Below are 24,189 nucleotides of genomic sequence, written 5' to 3'. Positions count from 1 at the left end.
TTATTATAAATGTCGATTATTGTTGTACTAGTGAAGTATGGAAGTGCTGCTTAATAGAATTCTTAGTTAATGAAATTAATTATATATCCGTGGATTCGGGAAAGCTAAATTACTGAATAACCTTAATAGAAATTAGGGAAACATTGGTCTACCTTTTAAAAATCCTAAAAAGAGGCCATACTCTTCCAATGAACAATCTCACCAATCTATTTCAAACTCTACATTTGTACATTTATGGCCTATTCCATTAATTGGCCTTTGACTATATGTAATCTACTCCCGAATACTTCGAGTTTTCACCAGTGCAATGATAATTATTGTTAATAATAAAACAATTTTGTGTAACTGCAGGTTCAGAAATGTTTTCTAGTCATGAGTGACAAAAAAGATTAGATATTATTTACCAAAATTTCATAAGTGTATTTATCAGTTTTGAAATCATTTAAATCATTTATGTATATGTATACATATACATAAAGCATGAGTAAACATTTAGTTGATTAAATATAATTAAATTAAGCAGGACATGATTTTATCCAACCATATTATATAATGAAGTGTTTGATGCAAGTATAAGAAAGCACCAAAACTAGTATTTTCTATCTATAATTTGTATCTAGTTAACTGGAAATTACATGTTATTCCATGTTTTATTCACTGTAATTCAGTAGATACCTAATGTGGTGGTGCCAGTTTCCGTGCAGCATCACAAGGAAGATGATACCAGCAAATCTGTCATTTACATATGTATGAAATCATGATGAGTGATAATGTTTTATAAGTTTTGGGTAAATAGACACATTTAAAATTATGATAAATCCATTTAGTCTAGTGCCCATCTCTTCCTTCTCTAAAATTTCACACCATTTTATCCGGGTATGGCACCCACTGCATTCTGCTCCACGTCTGTTATTTGTTAATTGTGTGTCTTCCTGTCCTCCTCTTGTTTTTTTAACACTAGGATGGAGGCACATGGACTGTGACTTACTTAGCTTTATATTCTGTGTGGTCCCTAGCATGGATCCTGGCACATCATAATGTCTCAATAAATGTTTAAAAAATCAAGCTGACTGAAAAGGTCTTAATTCATCCTAAGGTAAAGATTTTGAGTGGCAACAAGTTTCAATTCAGGTAGACATGAGTTCTAATCACATATCTGTCCCTTATTAGCTGTTGAATATTGGGCAAGCTACCGAGTCTTTTTTGCATTTCAGTTTCCCTATTTTAAAATCGTGAGGACACAGTAAAATATGTAAATGAAATAAAAATGCTTATAGTATATCATCTGGCACTTATTAAGTGTTCAGTTAATGGTGGTTAAAAACTGAATCGTTCCCTTTGAATAGTCACCTGTCCCTTTAGGTTGGCCGTTTCTCATTTTGGATCACTTTTTTGGTTCTAATCAACGTAGTCATAGCTGCTTTGCGAAAATTGGTTTTACTTATTAGATTTTTGTTTAATCACTAAGAACACCATATTTAGAGAGATATTCGAATAGGTGTGTCAGTGGAAAGAGAAAGAAAAGATTATTCAAAATCACTACTTACCATTAGATCAAGAATTAAATGGTGAATTATACTATTCTGGAAAGTAGAATGACTATTAGTGTAATTTATGAAAATGAATACATCTCAATGAACATTTTGGAGTTTTAAATATGACCAACTGCCTTGTTTTCCTGGGATGCTCTTGGTTTTAGCACCAAAAGTTCTGCATCTGGGGAAACCCATTCAGGGAAACCTGAGACAGTTGTTCACCCTAATTTGCCATAAGATAACATTTGTATATTTCTTATAAGAGTCTCAATTATGGAAAAATAAGTATTAAGTGGTATAGCAGAAAGAATACTGGATTTCACATCTAGGCCACAACATTTAGTACTGGTGTGCCTTTGCACAGTTTTGTTATTTTTTTTCTCTGAGCCTTAATTACTTCATCTGCAAAAATGAGAATAAAATACTTTCTTTGCATAATTGAGAGGATTAAGTGAGATAATGCATGCATGTGAAAGTACCTGGAACCAATATAACTGTCACTTTTACTTATTGTGTTTAATTATCTAGCTCCCTGAAAATATTTTCTCTTCCTTGAAATACATAAAAAATTATGTTTAATAACAAGAAAATGTTGTTATGGGTATTTAACATCCTTAATAAATGAACTACATAATAATGCAATAAATATATTATGGTGTAAAGAAGATATTTTGAAGAACAAGAAATACATTTTATAATAAGAAGCTATTTTAATTGAGTTTTATCTTACTGCTATCACTTCCTAACCTTCTCTTTTATATCCGTAAGTTTTCTGAGAAAAGTAGAAATGTCATGGAGAAGTATCTCTTTGGCCTTACTAAGCCTTCCGACAGACTCCAAGATCTATAATAGTCTCAGGAGCTGCCCTTATTGCTTGTCTCTCCCTTGTGCATCAGTAAATGCAGAAATGGTCTTCAGAGGAGGCCTATAATGCTGGAGTAAGGCGACAAAGAGAGAATGCATGTGTTAGGGCCACCAATCTTACTGACGAAGTTGGGAAAGACATCTTCTTTCAAGTGAGCTCAAAGGCATGGAAGCTTCCTATTGTGGGTGACCAGCTGTACCTGTGCCAAATACAGTATTGGAAGATAAGTGTTGTTTGTGTGCTTCCTACATTATATACCACTCCAAGGCTTCAAGGCAGAATCTCCAATGCCATGGACTACAGATGGCTTCTCTCCATTTCTGGAAACCATGCTGGATCAGGGATCCCCAGAAGATTCATAGCAATTTGATAAGGAAATCTTGAAGCTTTACTTTGTAGGTCTACAAATTAATTATCTAAGATTGTTACCAAAAACCCTCCCTCCAGAACAAAAAGCAGACAAAAATCATGCGTGAGGAGACTAAACTTAGGTCTCGCTCATAAAAGTATCAAGTATTCCTAACCTTAGTCTTCAAACTTTAAATAACCATCAGGCCTATATATCAGCCTTCAGTCAGTAGTTTGAAAATTCAGTCTTCTTTCTCTAATTTGGGAGAGAGGGTGTTGGGGCGTGGGGGTGTGGAAAGTGCCTGTGGTCCAGGAGTGGACTGACCCACTGATATCATCTCTAACTAGCTGGTCTGGACTAGGCAGCTCTGGCCTCCAAAACATCTTACAAATGGGTGTTGACTCTTAGTTTTAAATACGATCTTGGTGTTTCCGAATTCCTATATAAATAGCATACAACCTGCATTTTTCTTCCTTCATTCACTCCAGAAACATATATTAAGCACCTCCTATGTGCCACCATCCTAGATGTAGAGGGACAGGCGTGAGTAAGACACAAACACGGGGAAGACCAGGTTCCTTTCTTCCATTCAACCATGAATGTTTGTTGTCTTACCTTGGCTTCATCCACAGAAGCAGGTAACCTGGTGGACACACGGAGACTCACCTGCTCCCTGATGTCTTCCCACAAGCACGTCGGCTCCGACCATGCAGCCCATCCCCAGGATGCAGACCACGATGCCAATGAAATGAACAGCCTTGTACCGGATCAGCAGGAAGAACCAGGAGAGCAAAATCACGACCGGGATCACAAAACAATCCAGGAGCTATTGAGAGGAAGCAAAGAATAATAAGAGGTTCAAGGGGATACTTTTCATGTAGTGGAGAAAAATAACTTAGCTATATAGAAAGGCTATTTCTTGTGAACTTGAGTTTTTGTGTAGACCCAGAACAGTGCAATTAAAACAGACCCAGAAACAACTCAGATTAACGTTACTGAAACATCTGCAATCCTTGAGGAAAAGAGGAGAAGGCAAATCGATGAGATGAGCTGGTGGAGAAGATTTTTCTGCCCCTACCGTGTCAGGGCAGCTTGGCTTCTGGCCTTTCTCAGCACCCTGGCTGACACCATGAGAACACCTCACATGTGAGGAGAATATGCTGAGCCATTTTAGATGGTCCCACCACCTTAGGAAGAGATCTGGGAATGGGGGGTGCGGAGGCAGAGGTATGGTAATGTTTTATAATATTGGAATTTAGACAAAAGTTGAACATAATTTCTCCCAGACAACTGTCTCCCCACAACCAGTATAAGTTACTTTCATCTGTCCTTGAAATGTCACTGTGAAAAGAAAAAAATTGCTCTAAAAATAAATACAAATACTAATCTCAAAAGTTTAGAAATAATTTATAAATATTGTTGTAAAAAAGAGTAATAAAAAAGTTCAAACAGAATATGGAAAAAAGTTGATTTCATTTCTTATTTATTTTGTACAGATAATGAGATTCCACCTGACATGGAAGCCCCAAGAGCTGGCGGAGAGTTCACCCCAATCATGTAGTAAGATAACATGGTGAAATGAGAAGACCCTGTGCCAGGAGCCAGGAGATCCGAATTTGAGTCCTAGGTCCTTATTTACAGTGTCGTGACCCTGAGCAAATCACAAATTCGGGAAGCTTCAATTTCCTGTTAGTAGAGTGAAGATAATAACTCCCACTGACTTTTCCCAAAGATCATTGTGAAGCGCAGAGATAATACATGTGAAAGCATTTTGTAAATTATAAGGAGGGGCTCAATGCCAGTCTATAATCCTGCTTCCAAACACATGCTCTGGGCTCTGAACTGGTTGTCTCTCCCATAACCTGGTAAGATATTCCATGCAAAGTAGGGTCTCCACTAGATAAACTTATGTCCCACTGGATTCCAATCTCCATGTACCAAGTGAGAAACTGGTGATCTTGTCCAATTTCTCGGTACGACTCCTCTGCTAGAATCCTCAACAAGTGGCCCTACCTCTCAGCAGCCAGACACAGGACAGTGATTTCTGATACTCCTCCACTCTTACTGTCTGCATCCTATTGATCACAGAATTCTGCCAATTCTATCTTTTAAACATCTCTCAAATCTACTTACCCTCTCCCACTTCTGCCACCTAGCCTGAGGTAGCATCCTCCTTTACCTGGAACAAGCTCTTCTTTCCTACCTCAGGGTCTTCACCCATGCATCCTCCTCCTCCATGTCAATTCTTGAACTTTCTGCCTCCTACTTTTCCTCCAGGCCTGCACTTATATACCGCCTCCTCAGGAAAGCCTCTCCAGGCTAGGTTGGGTCCTCTTCAATGCTTTCCTTGCAGCCTGGACTTCTCCTTTATTGCGTCAATTGCACTAATAATTAATATGGAATTACTGGCATAATGCCTGACCTCTCTACTTGTCCAGAGGTTCATGAGCACAGAACTATATTCTCACTATCCAGAACCCTGTGGCTCGTAAGAAGTATTCAATAATTGTTATCGAACAAATACATATAAGAATTTTTAATGTTCAGAAACATCAAAATAGAGTCTCCAAGTTTCATTGAAAGCCAAACAATGTTTGTATGTAGTAGTCCCCGCTTATTCACGTTTTTACTTTCCCTCGTTTTAGTTACCCACAGTCAACCACAGTCAGAGAATATTAAATGGAAAATTCCAGGAATAAGCAATTCATAAGATTTAAATTGCACACAGTTCTGAGTAGCGTAATGAAATCGTGTGCTGTACCACTCCGTCCTCCTTGGGGTGTGACTCATCCCTTTGTCCAGCGTATCCATACTATATACATTATCCATTCATTAATCACTTATAGTCATCTGGGTTATCAGATCCACCATCACGGTATCACAGTGCTTGTATTAGGTAACCCTTATTTGTTCTATTTTATTATTGTTGCAAAAATTGTCCTATTTTATTATTGTTCTATTTTATTATTGTTGTTGTTAATCTCTTATTGTGCCTAATTTATAAGTAAAACTTTATCATTGGTATGTATGTATAGGAAAAATATATATAGAGGGTTTTATACTATCCAATTTCAGGCATCCATTGGGGGTCTTGGTATGTATCCCCCCACGAATAAGGGTGCCTGGGCGGGGTGGGCTACTGTATTTGTTTTGGCACTGTAAACAGCACTGAGAATCCTCTCTATGCTGGAAAACTTGTTGTGACCTGGGCAGATCTTCACTCTTTTCTGCGCACTGGTTTTCTCCTTTGTAAAATGGAATAAGCAATCAGAATTGTAAGCTGTCCCTGAGGCTACAGTGAGATGATAAGGTGATGAAGGGCCATGTGAATGGTAATTTAACCTTGTGATGGCTTGGGGCCAAGCTCAGAGCTGACAGCATTCCTGGAGGGGTTACATATAGGGGAGGTGGTAAGTAAGATTGTACCACAGAACAAGGTTGCTCACTGCACAGTTAATTAGCAAATTAATGATCCTACTTGATATGGTAAAATGCTCTAAGGCAGTTTTAGGACTGGCCTCAAATGCGATTTAAGTATATTAGGAAATTTCAGTTTGCCAGTGAAAACTGTTCACTGGGCATAAAACAGTTGGTGTTTTGTTTTAAAAACTAGAAATGATTGCATCAACAGTTGAAATATTTAGTTACATGCTCCACGATTGCGATTTTATTATCTGGCTGAAGCTTTTGGTCCATCCCCGAATTATTGAAGGCAAACTAGGCCATCATCTAATCTTTGGGGAGGCCTGAAGTGAGCCTTTTTGGTTCAGTGTCATGAGAAATCCCAAAGCACATGATGAGTCCTGGGATCTAGTCCCTTAATTGGTTGAGCTGAAAAATCCTTATTTGCGTCAAGTGGTCCTATGTGTAGAAAAGACTTTTAGAAAGAACAGAAGGGGAAGGAAGAATACAACCCAAGCGGAGGTTTCTGAGACAGTTCAGCTCGGGAAGATTGGTGACCAGAACACAGTAGGGGATCAATAATGGGTGGCTGAATGAATTAATAAATGGACAGCCACTTGGTATCTCACTGACCATCAGGAGGGACATTAGAGGTAATCCAAGCTGTTATCGGCATTTGGGTGGGACCTTCCTTCATTTTGCAGGACCGCCCCATGCTCTCTGCAGGGTATTTAGCATCTTGGGCCTGGACCAGTAAAAGAAAAAAATAAATGCTCCTATACATTTACGAGTGCCCCTTGGGGGCAGTATGTGCCCATTTTAGAATCAGTGTGACCTCTATTTAAATAAAATTGGGAACTCAGAAGTTTCAAGAGAAGAAGCAATGTACTCAAGGTCACTCAAATTGTTGATACCAAGGTAGTTCTGTCATGCTTCTCTTTTAAACAATATTTTAATGAAGGTCAATTACAGGAATTGCTACAGGTGGAAGTCTCACCACGATATCTGTAACTATAGAAAAGAAACCATTTGGTAGCTGCCATTAGTAAACAGGCCATTATTTTTTAGTGATTTTTGGCTCCAGCTTTTCCCCTGTGGTCATATAGCATAAAACATACTGACAAAATAATTTTCCAATAGTTTTCTGGTAGCTTAACTTCTTTGCAAAGTGGTTGTTAGAATAATAAAAGAGAGAAGCACTATAACAGATGCCTGCTAAAAAAAGAAAAAGCACAAAAAATACTGATTCTGTCATTAACCTGCTTAATAGATTTACTTTTCTTTGTATACACTTCTATAGCCAAAAGGAAATTAGATATCAGTACCCAAAAAATAAACAGTGAATACTATTTCATAATCATCTTATGTTCTGAAAAGAACATAAGAATACTTTGAAAAATGTTCATTATCCCTTAGATTTACATAACATCTTTTTTCCCCTAAAGATTTAAATGAATTTTACTCTTCTATGTCATGAATCCTCAGGTGATACCCACCAGAGAGGTGCTGGGACATACCATGTTCAATGGCTGGGGCAAATTCTCTTAAGTCAGGGTGATAATGCCAGAATTATTATTTGAACCTAGTGGTTTTAAATAACATTTGCAGTAGGTTAAGTTTACATTTATAGTTGCAAAACACGTTATTTTTACTTAATCTTTGTAACAGCCTTGTAAGGGAGTTGTGACAATACCCATTTTATAGATAAAGAAACTGAGGGTCTAAGAGTAAAGTGAGCGAGTGTCTGAATTGGGACTAAAATACTAACTACTCTCTAGACACCTAGATCAAGGTTCAAGTTATTTAAATAATAATTAAAAATCTGTGTTGACATTGCTTCCAGGACGACAGAATAAGTCAACATTAAATAGCATTAAGGTTTTTCTTTTTTTTAAAAGTATATTGCAAGCATCATTTGTTTGCTCTCTCCTTCTTTCTCTTCTCAGATTTGGTCAGTCTCTTACCACTGGATCTTTCTCAGCAGTCTTTAATCACAGGCCAACTGACATTTGGATAATTATGATGATACAACATTTTTGACTTACACAGAAATTCATTGCACAGTTACCATCATAGAATGATAAGGTTGTAACAGTTAAATGCAGTTGTGCTATATGACTTTCAATTTTGAGAAATTAAATAAGAAATGTCATAATTAGATAAGAAAAATAATATAAATCCTGCCCCCATGACATATCTCATAACCATTCTAAGCTCAACAACCTCACCTGTGGTGTGATATCTTAGTAGCCTCTCAATATCAATAATTTCCACTGCATCCTCTCCCTCTACCCCATCTCTATTCTATCTCTATCACGATCTCTATCTCATTTTTATGCAACTGGTACTGCCAACAAAACATCTAGGCCAGAGGCTTCCTCTAGTACTGCTAGATGAAGGAATTCAGAGTTATTAGTTTTATTAGAGTTATTCTTAGTCCATAAAAATGTGCTTACTGCAAAATGGCCCAATATCTCCTACATTTGTTTTTGGATTTAGGGCAATATTAATGACGTCTTTTGGAGCAAATCTATATCTTCCTCCAAACTCTTATAGAACTTCAAATGAAATTTTGAATGTAGGTATTTGCATTTATTATATTTGCTGGAAAATATCAATTGGCTATAAATTATGCTTTTCAAAAAGGGCACAGTGATAGTGATGCCAGATAAACATGGTAGAGGGCTTTGGTGTGTTTTAATCAAAACAGAAAATGTCTAAATCTAAACAGATTGTCATATAGCACTTAAAGTAAATGCTATATTTTGAGCTATTGTTAACTTTTTCTTTGAGTTGGTTATACATAATTTCACCAAATTAATCCAAAGTATAAACGACATTCATTTTATTTTAAAAAGAATGAATAGCTTTGCCTGGAGGTACAGGAAAAGACCAGCAGTCTATTTCTTTCTATAAAAACAGGAATTGATTTTTTTCTAAAAGATCAAATTGTAACATAGGTTTTACCCCTTTCAAAGAGTTACTTTAATTCACGAAAGAAAAAAAAAAACAGCAGAGCATCGTAAAGGTCATAAAGTTAGCACGTCGTGATATTTTATGTTTTCTGACTTCTATGCTTATATGCTTTTAACATGGATGAAGATGATAAGGAAATCTAAGTAATTAAGATGGCAGAATTGCTGCTTGGCGAATTAAAAACAGACATTTCAGAAATCTCCACAGCATTCCCATTTTATACTTGTAGAATTAAAAACTCAGCATGCTGTTCTTTATCTTCAACTAATGGCTCTTAAATATCTTCAGAAAAGCATAATACAAAAACAATATTGCGTAATGTTTTCACTCTAATAAAATGTTCATATTTAGAGGTTATAGTTGCCTTTTCTGTCTACACATGTACTGTTTTCTTTGCTAATATTGAATGTTTGTAGTTCTAATCACTTACTTCTCCTCTCCTCTGGATTCTAACTGCTTGAAAATAATAGCTTGATCCATTTGGAATGGCCTTTTTTGTAGGTCAAGTTGCTTGAATGTTGACAATTTTACATGGTTCCACTAAGAGGCCCAAGGACCAAATGGAGATCAAACACCAGCATATTAACATTACACCTGGATTGCGGAAGGCAGTGTTGCCTCTTATATTACAATTTTAACTTAGGCCTAAACTTTCTTAGACACATATACTGGAGGAAACGGTCATCAAGCTTTGGATGCTGTCTTAGGGGTACTTCCAGCAAACAGTCCTTACCAAGCCTAAAGCGGGCAGAAATGAAACACTCTGAAAATGGTTCTTTTCCTCTTTTTTGTTTTCTTTTAAGTCATAACAACCTAACCAAGTGGCAAAGTCCTCAACTGGATATCAAATTAGCTATTTCCCCTCTGGGATGGAACCAGAAGGAATGGAGAGAGAGGAGGAGTTTACTTCCATTCTTCCCGTGTTTGGAAGGGAATGGAAGTCTTCCCTGGCCTGACTGGTATATGGGGAGAACAGAAGTCCCTCTACACTCTTTCCATACCATACTTGGTTTGGGTGACGCATTATGTTCATTTCTCGATTAAGGATCTCCACATCATCATGTTAGGCATAAAAATCTCTGAAAGGAGAAAATCAGAATCTAGAAGAATAAATGTTAACAACAGTTATCTTTAATAGGATAACTGTTAATAGGATAACTCAACCCTACTGCCCAAATTCACTATGATATCCAAGATTCCTATCTTGAACATACACTACTTTCAAAATATATAGAACGACTCATATTATGAGAGTGTAAAAATTCTATAAGAGTCAGATCAGTCTCAAGGGCAGTGGGTGGTTTGTAAAAAAAATTAAAACAAAACAAAAAACATTACCCACTGTTCTCATTACAGTAGAACATAATGAGGAGGTGACCTCATCTCTCTTTCTAATTCTCTCTGCCCAGAGGAGGCTCCACAGCCAGCCTTCAGCTCCTTGTTAACTCTCCCCTCAGGCTATTCAAAGGAGACGGCTCCCCTCCAGTGGCTCAGCTGTCAGAGGCTAAACCTGAGGCAACTAGTAGGTGATTCCAGGAAAAAGAACATTTCCCCATTCTCCTTTCCTCTGCTTCTAATTGGCAAAGCTCCCGTGTTTCTAAAAGTGATATGTATTATAAATTCATCTCTGGTGAGTAAAACTGAATTGTTAACAGGGAAAGATCTTAAAAAAGACAAACTTCAGTTACATAGACACAACAAAAGTCCTTTTTTGGCTGACAGTACAGCTGAAGAGAGTGGACTGTAATTTGAGAAATGCACATTTACGCTCAATCAAGAACCATTTTAATTCAGTGGCCTGGACATGCAGCTATCCTGGGAGCATTTGAAAATCCAACTGGGAATATAATTTCAGGGAGTAATATCTTTGATCTGGAGCAGATTTTTCTGGTAGAAACCTTCACCCTCTTCACTCCTTCAGAAGTTTTTATTCATAACACCTCTACTCCCCATAAACCCCACACTTTAGGATTGAATGTTTAGGTTTTACTGTCTTAAAGTAGTTATACTGGAGAAAGCCATGTTTCCACCATACTGGTTGCCCAAATTAAAACCGATAAAATGTGTCACTGTGTTGACTATGTGACAGCTATTTTTCAGGAAATGTCCTATTTTCAGGATTTAGAAAAAGATTTTCATCAAATTAATGTAGGGAGGAGGCAAGAGGATTAAAATGTTAATCAAGCCTCAATCAGAGACTGCGATGTGCTGATCAGCCCTATGGCCAGGCCAGGAGGACACCTTTAGAATGAAGGAGGATTTCTGCTGGGATTGCTAACAACCCATTCCCCACACCTGGGGAACCAGGCACCAACAGGGTCATTCCCTATGGCTAAAACCATGGGGAATCTATGGATTAAAGGCTAGGACTGCCAAAAGGCCTTTCTCACCCTTTCAGGCTACATACATACCCTTCCCCTTCTTCACTGTATGTCCATATCAAAGGAAATGGGTTAACAACAGTCTTTTAAACTATAACTCATTGGTTCTAAAGAACAACATATAAACTGAATTCCTGGAACACTCAGGGTCCCTCTCACTCTCTGTCTCTGAGAGGAGACCACACTCTGTGGAGTGTTACCCCTTTTCTAATAAACTGTCCTTTTGACTCTAACTTTAGCATGTGTGTTGACTTCTTTCTACACTCTCTGCCAAAGGCTCCTCTTCTTCTTTCTGTACAAGGCTTGGTCTCCTCCGACCAACTAGGGGAAATTAGCCCTATCCTGCATCAAAACTATTTTTCTTGTTTCTACTGATTAGGATTTAAATGTGTGAATTTTATATGTTCTCTTGTGTCAATTTATCAGAAATTCCTAGTTGTTAAAGGATATTCTCTTTACTGTTTTGGCTTTGACTCTCAAAGACAAAAAGAAAGAAAGGAAAAAAGACACTACCATGTGCTGAAAATCTGGGACAAGTACCTAAAAATCTAGGCGCCCACCAGAAGATACAGATAATCAAGAAACACACATGCTCTAACTCTGCTGCAAGGAAATCTGCCTTGGGTGGGAGCAGAGCTGTCTCAGAGGACAAATTCCTTTGGTGAGCATCATTGGAGCTTTAATCAGGCTTAAAAACAAGCTCTGATTATCTGCAAACTGGATTCCAAAAGCAGAAAGCAAGCGATGACCATTTCCTAGGCACAATGCTAGGTTCTTATTTTCCCCATTTTACAGATGAGAAAATGGAGTACTAAAGACAATAGTGAACTTACTTAAAGTCACATGGTAGTGTCAGAGCCGGGATGCGATCCCAGGTTCGCCATTTTACTTACACAAAGTGAGCTTAAGCAGTCAAGGTCCAGGTGGAGTAGACTGTATATAGGATCCAGTTAAATGACAATGGTCTAGCCTCAACTCGATCTAGTAAGCTTGTGGGCTTCCTCTTAACCTGAAAGCACTCTGGGAGGGAGGACAGTCTCTGAGGGTATTGAAAAAATAATCTCTGCTTGTCTGTATTGTTTTATATTAAAGAAGGTGAAGGGTATAAGAAAAAGTATCTGAGAATTAGAATCATTTGCTTTTAGTGATGGGTCATGGATGCGGTATGGCTATCTTGAATGTTTTCGGAGAAACAGCTGTCTTTAGTCAGCCAAGCACTGCTAATTCGTATTTCTTATTTATGGAATTCATGAACATATGAATGTTAACAATAACATTAAAGGAAGTACACATTTCCAAGCACGTATTGAAGAAAATAAATAATATTTTCTGATAAAATATTAATTCTACATTAATTTTGCATTATTTTTGATTCCTCCCAGCATTAAAACAGCAGGGGGAAACAATTTCAAGAGCTAGAGGAAAACATCTTGTACTTTTCAGGGTCTATTTCTAGGTCTAACTCAACTATTTCAGGTTTTGTTTAAAAAAAAAAGCAAAATCGGATTTTCATCACCTCATATTGTCATTTATCGATTCGGTCAGCAGATATTTATTAAATGCCTACTGCATGCTCAGCATTGCTACCGGCGCAGGGGACAGCAGGGCGAACCAAATATTCTCCATCTAGGTTTAAGTGGACAGTTGTCAAAAAACACATTTTTCTCTTCTCCAGTTCACAGCCGGTTTCCTTCCCGAAGCACTTGCCTGGCACTGAAGGCAATTCTGTTCTCCCGTTTCCCAAGGGACCTTCTCCAGCAGCTATCATGTGTCCCTCCTGGATCTTCATTTCTCCCTCTCTGCTGGCTGTTTTCCTTCGCTGTATAGGAATGCCCTGATCTCACCCTTGATGCCCAGTTGTTCTGTAGCTATTTATCTTTCCCTCCTCACAGCCAGGCTCCCAGAAAGATTAATCTACACTCACTGCCTCTGGTATCTCGGCCCCATTCATTCTTCAAGCTACATCAATATTGACAAGTCCTTTCGCCACGATCACCAAGCTACACTGCATGGCCACTTCTGACTAAACCTTTCTGCGGCATTTGGCATTACTGACCAGTCCCTCTTTTAATTCTTTCTTCTCTTGATTTATCTATCTGTCTTTTTCCCTCCTACATGTCTGGCCTTTCGTTCTTTCAGTCTTTTTGTGGACTTGTTTTGATCTTTTTGTCTCTCAAAGTTGGTGTGTCTGAGGGTTCAGTTCTTAGCTCTCTTATTTTCACATTCTACATATGCCACCCTTTGGCTGTCACCCATCTCTTACTTCCTTTCCTGCCAAGCTTCTTGAAGAGTCGCATTCGGCCACCATCTCCATCTCTTCAATATCCATTCAACCCCTCAGCTCAGCTCAATCTGTGTTCTGTTCTCCAAACTAAATCTAAATTGCTCAAAAATACATCCCCTGTTTTGGAACCAGCAGATACATTTTAGTCCTTCCCTTACCCAGCACAGCATCTGACACTCCCTCCTTCTTCTGGCCCTCTACCTGTCAGGTCCCTGCCCTTCATTTTGCCTCACAAGCCTCCTTCATAGACTCCTTTATGGGTTCTTGGTCTATGGGTTCTTGGATCTACTTCACCTCTCAAACGCTGTGCTCTTAGGACTTTGCCATAGTGTCTCTTCACATCTCTCCACCTTTATCCTGAAGCATTTCACCTACTGTCCTGGATTTTAAAGGTCATCTCTGGGCTGATGACTTCCAGATCTACATCTCAAATCTAGATTCATCTCTTAAACTCAAGAGCCATATAACCACCTGCCGATTTAATGTGGATGTTCCAAAAATGTCTACAGCTCAGCAAGGTTCATGTATAACTCATGTCTTTGTCCCCAAATTGTTCCTTCTCACATGATTCTTTTCTCAGTGGATGGGGCCACTAGAGACTTAGCTGCACAGGTCTGAACCCTGCATGTGTGACATCTAGGGGTCATTCCTTCCCTCTCGAAACACTTTCTTGACTTGCTTCCAGGACATATTTGACTCTTCAGGTTCTCCTCTTGCCACACTGGCCTCTTCTTCTCAGTCCACTTTTCCTCAGTCTCTGAATGTTGGTGTGTCCCAGAGCTAAACTTTCAGTTTTCTTCTCTTTTACATTTACACTCACTCCACTAGTGATCTAATCAGACCATGACTTTCAGCACCATCAATAAGAAAATGACCTCTGAATTCATAATTCCAGTTCCCACCTCTCACCTGAACTCCAGATGTAGACACCCAGCCACCTACATTAAGCTCTGACTAGATGTCTAACAGGAAACGCAAACCTACACAAAGCAGAATTTTGATTTTTACTACACAGCTTTTCCCCAGTTTTCCTTATTTTACCACATGGCACAAACAGGTGGCTTCAGTTGATAATTAAGGAATCATTCTTGACTCTTCTTTTTCTCTCAAACTTCCCCCACACTCTCATATGAGCGCTCAGAAAATTCTGTTGTCTTTATCGTGCAAATGCCTCCAACCACCACCAGGCACCTCTACAGTTAGCACTTGGCTTCAAGTCACCATTATCTTTCAGTCGGTATCCTCCCAACCATCTAACAATGTCCACTCTTGCTTCTATACAGCCATAGTGATCTAAAAATACAAATTAGGTCACAGTAATCCTCTGCCCTAAACATTCTAACAGTTTTCCTCAGAACAAACCCAAACTCCTTTCGTTGAATTCCATAGTCTTGTATGTAAATAGCCTAGGTTATTCTAGCCCTTACCTCCTTCTTCAATATCATCTCTCACTATGAGTAACTTCATTCACTCTTTCTGTTTCTTAAAAAGCCATGCTCATGACACTAATTCTGTTCTCTTGGCTAAGACCTCACTTCTCAATATCTTTACATATCTCACTCCCTTATATTCTAGTGGGAGAGACAGAAAATTAACTAAGCATGACTTGGAAGAAAAGCATCATGAGGGCAAGAGCACTACCTTCTTCATACAATGTGTCCAGCACTCATAGAAAAGTGTATGCAATGTTTGCTCAATAAATATTTGCTGAGCATATGAGTGAGTAAAACATGCATTGATACTTATTCTTCACCCAAACATTATACAAGTCATCAAGTCCTGTCTTTGAGTGGCATATATTTCTCAAGAATCTCTTCACTTGTCCCATCTTATCTGCCCTTTCCTTAGATCATGCGAATGATCTTTCTAAACTGCCAGTCTCATCATGTCATTCCGACACTAGAAACTCTCAGGATTAATCCCCAATTCCCTAGTGTGGCATATAAGCCCTTTTGTGATCTGTCTTCATTCTCTTCTTTGACCATTTCTGTCTTCAAACTCCAGACTGAAGTATTTTTCGTTTCCTAACAGACCATAGTCTTTCTTTTTTTCTTTGTTTAATATACATATTTTTTTATTTTTAAATTATATTTGACATTCAGTATTATATTAGTTTCAGGTACCTAACATAGTAATTCAATGTTTATATAACTAATGAAGTGATCCAATAAATGTCATACCCATCTGACACCATACATAGTTATTATACCATGGTCTTTCTTGACTCATTTCTTTGCACATGCTATTCCTTGCCTAGTGTTCTCATGTCCAGCTCTCTCACATTTTTTTTTTTTGTTTTGCCTGGCCCAATCAAAGTTATCTTTCAGAGCTCAGGTTAGGCAATACTTCTTCCAGGAAGCCCTTTCTGCCTTCCTAAGTGGGAAGTAAGTGCCCCGCTCAGAGTCTCCCATTAATCTCTGTATTAGTAAATTGTACTTGTCATGCTAAAACACAATTATCTTCAGTAAGAAAAGAACTTTTCTCTCTTGCACCCAGTTTTAACTCCTGCTTCTAGGATGGTGCTTGGTACACAGTAGGGCCCTTAAATATTTTATTATTTCCTTCAAAAATATTTATAGAGCATCTGCTGAGTGCCACAAACAATCATAGGAAATAAAAATATAGGTAATAAAAAATTCCTTCCTTATCAGGATTTACTATCTTATGTAGGAAGAGACAAAAGAGACGAGTAAAATATATAGCATACCAATGATGATAAGAAGTATGGGGAAAAATAAAACAGGAGAGAAGGTAGAGAGTATTGAATCAGGCAAGAGTTTGTGATTGTCAACAGGGAGGGCAGAGAAGAACTTGCTAAAAAGGTAACATCTGCACAGAGGTGTTTACCTCATTGCCCGACAGACAGTAGATGCTGAATGAATGAATAATATTCAAGCAATAAATAATTTTTATTTGGGGAGATTTGCTGACATTGAAGTAACTGGTACTGCCTAATGGTGCTGAGTGAGATAATTTCAGCCGTGAGATGCTAGAGGAGAGCACCTGGTGCATTTGCTAGGTCCTGTCATCATTCTCTGGCCCAGATGGTGTCACAACTCCTAAACTGATCTCAAAGCCTCCTACTTGATAGCCCCAGAAAATGCTTCAGCCAAAGTCTTCCTGTTCAAGGGCTCTTGAATTGGAAATGGCCCCCAACCAAGAACTTATGAACAAAAAGAAGGACAGGAAGAAGAGGGACAAAAATAATTTTTGTTATTTTCTCACAAGTTGGTGTTTTTATAAATTCTCATTGTCTGAGTCTTAAAATGTCTCAGCAGTTTTAAGCCTATACCCTTCAGTCTTGAAGCAGCTCACAGGCTTTTACTGATTTTTGATTTATGAGCTAACACACCTCTTCAGATGCATTGGCAAGGGAAGCAGACTATGCACATTTTTTCTTTTTCTTTTTCTAGGTGCAAGGATACCCTTCTTGTTTAACCATTTATTGAAAGTGAATTTTCTGTAGTGATTGAGTACTTCTGCAAATGCAACCAGTGCTGGCATGAAAGTGTTTTCATGTGCATCTGTTCATGGCAAATAGCACCAAGGTGCTCCACCGAGGAGCCCATCTAAACACCACTGGGAACTCTGGCCTCTTAGTAACCACGGAGACAACAGCTTCCCAGCAGGATTCTCTTCTCAAAGAATGGAAACGTGAACACAGATGGGCAAGAGAAGCCTGCTCTTGTATTCTGTACAGAACATTCATGTTTGGCAGGCCTAATATAGTCAATGGCTAGCAGATGAATCTGTGCGACCATAAAGGTATCTTGGGGCCTCCTCTGTTTTCCATCTGCAGTACCTTATGATATTGGACTCTTAAGAATGTTTCACTTTTCACAAACTAGTATATGGAGAGGATAACTAAGGAAAAAATATGTTATTATTCATTATACAAAATGATTTTTCAATTTAGTAGAACTACTCTGTACATTTCCCAGTATGTTAAAAATATAGATAATTTACAAAAATGTATTTGGAAATATTATTTCAGGAACATGTTCATTGCAGAGCGGGTGGTACATCCGTACCATTGGAGAAAAGTTTTTTGATTTTATAAGCCAAACAACAGAATTCCAAGGCTTTAAGGTTTGTTTGGCCCCCGGTACTGTGAAAACACAATTCCAAATAAGATAATACTATATTTGCTTGTGCAATTTCTCTTGGTACTTTCACTCCAAAAGAGTGGGTTGGAGGAATTTTGTTTGTATCCAGCAGTAATTTCATTAATATTTATGAGATTTCACTTTTATTGACCTGCAAATGGTCTTATCTGGGGTAACACAGTAATCAATTAGTGGCAAAGCTAACTGGAATGTGGGTTTCCTAATCTCCTTGTGTCTCAAGCAAGTTCTTTCATCTAGATCACTGCATCTGTGAACATTTCATCACTCTTCTTAAATTTTCTATCCAAGAATGAGAGTGCATTAGAAGATGGGATGGTTTAGGAAACACGTATCTTTAAAATTTTTTTTCTTAAGTTAGATCAATGGAAAGACTACATGAAGTGGAAAATATGTAAGTAAAACGAGCTGGCATTTATTGAGCATCTACTGCACATTGGGGGTGTTGCTACAGTCGTGGGTGTTCCAGGTTGGCTGATTGAGTGTCACATGGATCTCAGACAAGTCTGAGAATGTTGGAAGACCATTGGGGTACTATTGAAAAGTCTATTTGTAGGAAGGGTAGAGGACTTCACTGATGAAGGTCTTAAATGTCTGCAATAGGTGGCAGGTTCAGAACAATGTTTGTTGCATTATTTTTGCCTTAGGGTAGTAGAGGAACATTCACCACTGAATGCATTTGCATGCTAATGACTACATCAGCAGGCTGGCTTTTTATTTTTACTTACAGGTCAGAAAACTGATACTCAGAGAGAGAAGGAGGGAAGCAGAGAGAGAGAGAAAGAGAGAGAACAAACATATAAAGGCATCTCATTTATAACCTGTCTACATGAGCCACTGGAGCTGACAATTGTCAGGGAACCAAGCGACACTATTTTACTGTCAGATCATGTTGTTAATAAAACCTAGGTTTATAGACTCCACTGCATGTCTCCTTGAGAGTTCTCCCTATCACTGGTGGATTCAGTCACTCCTCCTCTGTAATCTATGGTATTTTATGCATAGTTCCATTTTACTACTTTTTACGCTGCATTGTAATTTGTTTACAGATCTACCCTTCAGCAACATAGGATAAATTTTGGGGGGAAATTTAATTTCCTCCTTAAATCATTCCCCATGCAGACTTCTACCTGTAAAACTGAGCCAGGAGGAAAAAGAGAACACATCCTTTATAAAATAAAGAGGTCACTGATCAGTTTTCAAACACAAAGCTGACTTTATTGACTTCTTTAGCAAGGAAAGGTCTAGAGAGTCAGGTGCATGGAGAGAGAAGGGATTATAAATTTTGTAATTCTCTCTCCAACATATCAAGAATCTCTATTGCCAACTAGGTCAGAGTTTCTTCCAGAATGTAGAAGGCTGCGCCTGCCTCCCTTAGGGCTGAGCCAGGAGGCCTAGTGTTTTGGAAGGAGGATGTGAGGCAAAGAAGTTCATGTGAGAGAAGGAGGGACGTGCTTGTCCCTGAAGAAGCCATGGCCGAGAACAACTGGACGTGAAATGTGGTTAGCAGAGCTGTGTAGTTCCTCCTACTTCTGTTTTGCTGGAAGATGCACAGAAGTCTGAGTGCTCTTTAAAGGGGTGCTGGCTGGCTTACCCTAGGTGGGATGGGAGGGTCTATGTGACAGGAGGCCAAATGCACTCACAGCTGGACACCTGGAGGTGCACAGCATCAATAAGAATCTGGGAAGTTGGGTGGGTGGGGGCAGTAGGGAAGGAGGAATTAACAAGGAGAGGGGCAGAGAGAGCAGCAGAGGCCAGCAGAATGCCAAGAGCAGAGCATCCCCCACATTCTGCAGGTGCATACTCAACAACCTGACAACTACTCCACAGTGGACGGCAGAAGCCAAAGGATGAACAACAGGCCAAAGGTCACACTAGAGACCCACATGGTACTTCAGAAACAAGTATGGAAGGGAAAAATTCTGAAAGGCTAAGTAAATGTGTGTCCAAAAGCGAAAGTTTTTAAACTGGAAGAAATTAGCAAATTTTACATTTAATCTACTTTTCCCTCCTGTTGCCTTTAAACTAGCTTGAGAGTGTTTGAGGAAAGGTTCACTATGAATATCAGATCAATTATAGGATAAAGGAGATAGATTTGCTTTGAACATCCAAGTACAGCACGAACGAATCTGCATCCACGCTATGCCTATAACACTTGAGCTTCTTAAGAGCTGGGACAGTTTTTCATCATCTTTACATCCCCAGAGTGTAGCAGAATACTTAAAAGGTGTTTGGAGTTCCATATCTAGATCCTGTCTGAATAAATGCACTTATGAGAATAAAAGTACTAAAGGTCACTTGTGTTGCTTTGCTCAATAACTGGCCTTTAAAAATTCATCCTTTCATTCATTAACTTATTTATTCAATATTTCATACATTTTAGACATCTATATGTACATAATGTTGCGAAGGAGAGAAAGATGAATTGTTTCTGCATTTATTCAAATGTCAACAATTTATTCAGTGCTTATTGTGTACCAGGTACACAGGTCCCACCTTCAGGACCTTACACATTTGAAGAGGGAAGGACATATGTAAATAAGCAACTATCACATAAAGTAGAAAGTAACAGTTACCATACAGAAAATGAAGATGAAGAAATAGAGTCAAGACGGGATCAAATTCATGCTTTCCTGTCTTGCAAACATGGCTCTTACAGAGTATAGGAGAAGAGAGAGACCCTTCCCTTGCTTCCCAATGGCTTTACCCGAGAGCAGCTGGAGGACCAGCCCATGGGCCCAGAGTCAGTGGAAGTAGAAACTGAAGCTCTCTTCTGTGGAAAAGAGTTCTGCACAACACATTTAGAGACAGGTTTAGTGACGGGCATAGGAATGGAACTAAAGAAACATTGAAGACAGTGTTAGCGAGCAAGGGTCTATAACCTTTATCAGGACAAAAGGCTGACAGAAAATGGTGCAGCATCCAAGCAAAATTTAGATTTGAACTGTTATATGTTTAAGTTATTTTCACAATCATGAGACTAGGAAGTACAGATCTAAGAAATCTAAAAGAGATTCAAAATATCATGTTCACTTTAGGGGGCCAGAATTTTGCTTTTGAAAGTTTTGCATTTAAACCTACTTTAAAGTAGCTCTTGAATAGTCATTAAACTGCCACAGCCCTGCATCAGGCACAGGTAAAAATAATAAGGATAAAAAAGAAAATATAGTCTTAAAATTTGAGCTCATAATCATAAACTCATGCCCATGGGACCTGGTTCTACTGTAAACAGGCATGCTTTCCCTCTGAGCTCATCCACAAAGGTGGAGATTCAGGTTGGCTAAAAATAAAGTCTGCTTAGTGACTTTCTCTCGTGTGTCATAACTTCTTGTCTATTGGACCACAGCTGCATGAATCTTGAGGGTGGGAGAGACCGCTCTCTGGTGTCTCCACGAAGCTGAATACATACTTTTTTTTTTTTTATTACACTACTATACTATATTCTAATTGTTAATGTAACTGTCAGCCCACAACAGGACTCAGGTTTTACAAGTAGTTGTGTCCCCAGCAGCTGCATTTTTTTAATCAATATAGAAATCTGTATGCCAAGTCTATTCACATGGCTTAAACTTTAGATTCCAGAGACACATAAGAAGGTACAAACTATCCAGCTTTTCTCTCTCTCGGATACAACTTAATTCTGAGCCTACCTAAAATTCAGAAAGGGTGGACTCAGAAAGGCCTGAGAGTTACATAAAGCGACGAGACAAAGTTGCAGTGTGTGTTGTATGTTACACATGTGTTGCATGCACATGCCATGCAGTGTTAGTCTGAGGGTTGGAAATCACATGGCACACTGGGGTTGCTGGCTGTCATTCTGTTAACATGCCCATGTCAGAAGAGTGGGGCAGAAAGAAATAATCAGGGTTAGAGGGATTTCTCTCTTGTTCTTTGCTCTAAATGGAAACTGCTTGAATCATGGGAAGAGCTCTGAAATATCCACTGTTTGAAGGAGGAGATGTGTCAGTGGTACAGACCTTTCAGCATGGTTTTTAGCAAGAATACTGGAATTTGTTTTTACTGTGAGTTAATTTTAATTACCAATCATGTTTGAAAGACCTGCTTTTTTCTTATTTCACTGATTTCATCTGTTTGCATTTTAGTACTACATGGCTGAAGAAAGATGAATAATTTTTGGTGAGAAGTAATAAAGCTATTATTTCTACTGAAATGGTTCATATAGCAGAGTTATAAAAATAATATAGCTTTTAGAGTTTATTCAAATGTCATTGCTAATCTGTCTCAAAGTCACAGGCACAACCTATTTATTCTGTACAAGTCAAGAGTTACAAACCCACAAATGTGTCTTTAGAATAAAATCCTTATAAATCCAACATTATAGTATTACCATCTCTCTTTTTACTTTCTAATAAAGAAAACTGGGTTTCTTCATTTTGATGTCTCTTTCATTATTTTTTTCCCCGCATAAATGTTATCTTTTGCCATTGTTAACTTCCTCTAGTTTCTAACTGTAAAGGCAAAGTTAAGAACTATTTTTTTCAAAAACTGTTCAACATTATCAGCCATTAGTGAAATGCAAATTAAAACCACAATGAAATATTATTATACACTTTTTTAAATGGCCAAAATAAAAAATAACAATAACACCGAATGCTGGTGAGGATGGGGAGCAAGTGCATCTCTCCAACATTTGCTGGTAGGAATGTAAAATGATAAAGCCACTCTGGAAAGTTGTTTGACAGTTTCTAAGACCAAACAGGCAGTTCCATATTATCCAGCAATTGCACTTTTGACCATTTACCCCAGAAAATGAAATCTTATATTAATACAAAAACCTGCACATGCATGTAGCTTTATTTGTAAAATCTCAATGCTGGAAACAACCCAAATGTCCTTCAACAGGTGATGCTTAAACAAACGTGGCATTTCTATACCATAAAACACTATTCAGCAACAAAAAGGAACAGACTATTGATACATGCAACAATTGGGTGGACTTAAGGGCATTATGCTTACTGAAAAAAGCCAATCTCAAAAGGTTAAATACTGTGATTCTATTTTATATAGCATTCTCCCGTTGACAAAATTATATAGATGTAGAATGGATTGCCAGATGAAAGGGATGAAGGTGATCAAATGAGTGTGACTTCATAGGGGTACCATGAGGGAGTTCCTGGGTGATGGGACAGTTCTGTTTCCTGATTGTGGTAGTGGTTACAAAACCCATACAGACATACCTTGGAGATATTGAGGGTTCAGTTCCATACCACTGCGATAAAGCAAATATCACAATAAAGCAAGTCACATAGATTGTTGGGTTTCCCAGTGCGTATAAAAGTTATGTTTACACTATACTGTAGTCTATTAAGTGGGCAATATCATTATGTCTAAAAAAATAATATATAAGCCTTATTTTAAAAATATTTCATTGCTAAAAAAAAGCTAACCATCATCTGAGCCTGTTTTAAAAAAATGGCACTAACATACTTGCACGATGCAGGGTTGCCACAAACCTTCAATTTGTAAAAAATGCAATATCTGCAAAATGTAATAAAATGAGGTATGCTTGTACATGGGATCAAATTGCACAGAATTGCAAAGGACTACACACACACAAACATACACACACACACACAATGGATTGAAGGAAAAAAGGATGAAAACCGAATAAGGTTTGTAGTCTAGTTAACAGTATTGTACCAATGTCAATATCCTGGTTTTGACATTCTACAAAGTCATATAAAATGTCACCATTGGGGACAGCTGTGTGAACAATTCAAAGACATCTTTATATATTTGAAATTCTGCGAGTCTGTAATCGTTTCAAAAATATATTTTTCCTCTCAAGCTTAATTTATCAATTGTTAGTGACATTTAATCATAAGTGTGGTGAATGAAATGAAAGGGCAAGAGGACAAAGCAAGGAAGGCTTTTCAAGTCTTTTTGTTCTACATCACTGTTATTAAGAGAATTGGAACACGAAAGTATTTGGTGCTCTGCCAACCACTAATGAAGACTGTCTTGTTAAAACAGAAGTGCTTTGAAAAAAGGCTGTTGGATCACATCCTATCATTTCTTTCTTCGGAAACCTTCATGGTTCTCCAGTACCTACAAAATTAAGTCTTACACTTCATCCTGGCATTGACGAGCTCCTATAATATGGCTCTGGCTTAACTTTTCAGCATCATCTTCCTCTATTCCTTTATGAATACCCATTGTTTCAATCTGTTCTCCATACAACAGCCGGAGTTGTCTGTACTACTCAAATTTGGCTTTCCATAGCACTTAGCCTAAAGACTCAAACTCTTGATC

General features: G+C 38.2%; 1 protein-coding gene across 1 annotated transcript in view; it reads right to left on the bottom strand.

Moving 5' to 3' along the window:
* Positions 1–24,189, bottom strand: part of SLC35F1 (solute carrier family 35 member F1) — a 348,203-nt gene that overhangs the window by 42,445 nt on the left and 281,569 nt on the right. Inside the window, exon 4 of the mRNA XM_039871174.1 lies at positions 3,416–3,575. Coding sequence (XP_039727108.1) covers positions 3,416–3,575 — 160 coding nt within the window. The remainder of the gene's footprint in view (positions 1–3,415; positions 3,576–24,189) is intronic.

Source organism: Pteropus medius, unplaced genomic scaffold, assembly GCF_902729225.1.
Source record: "Pteropus medius unplaced genomic scaffold, Ma_sr-lr_union100, whole genome shotgun sequence".
Classification (NCBI taxonomy): domain Eukaryota; kingdom Metazoa; phylum Chordata; class Mammalia; order Chiroptera; family Pteropodidae; genus Pteropus; species Pteropus medius.
Note: the sequence above shows the minus strand (reverse complement) of the source record. Positions and strands in the feature narration are given on the sequence as shown.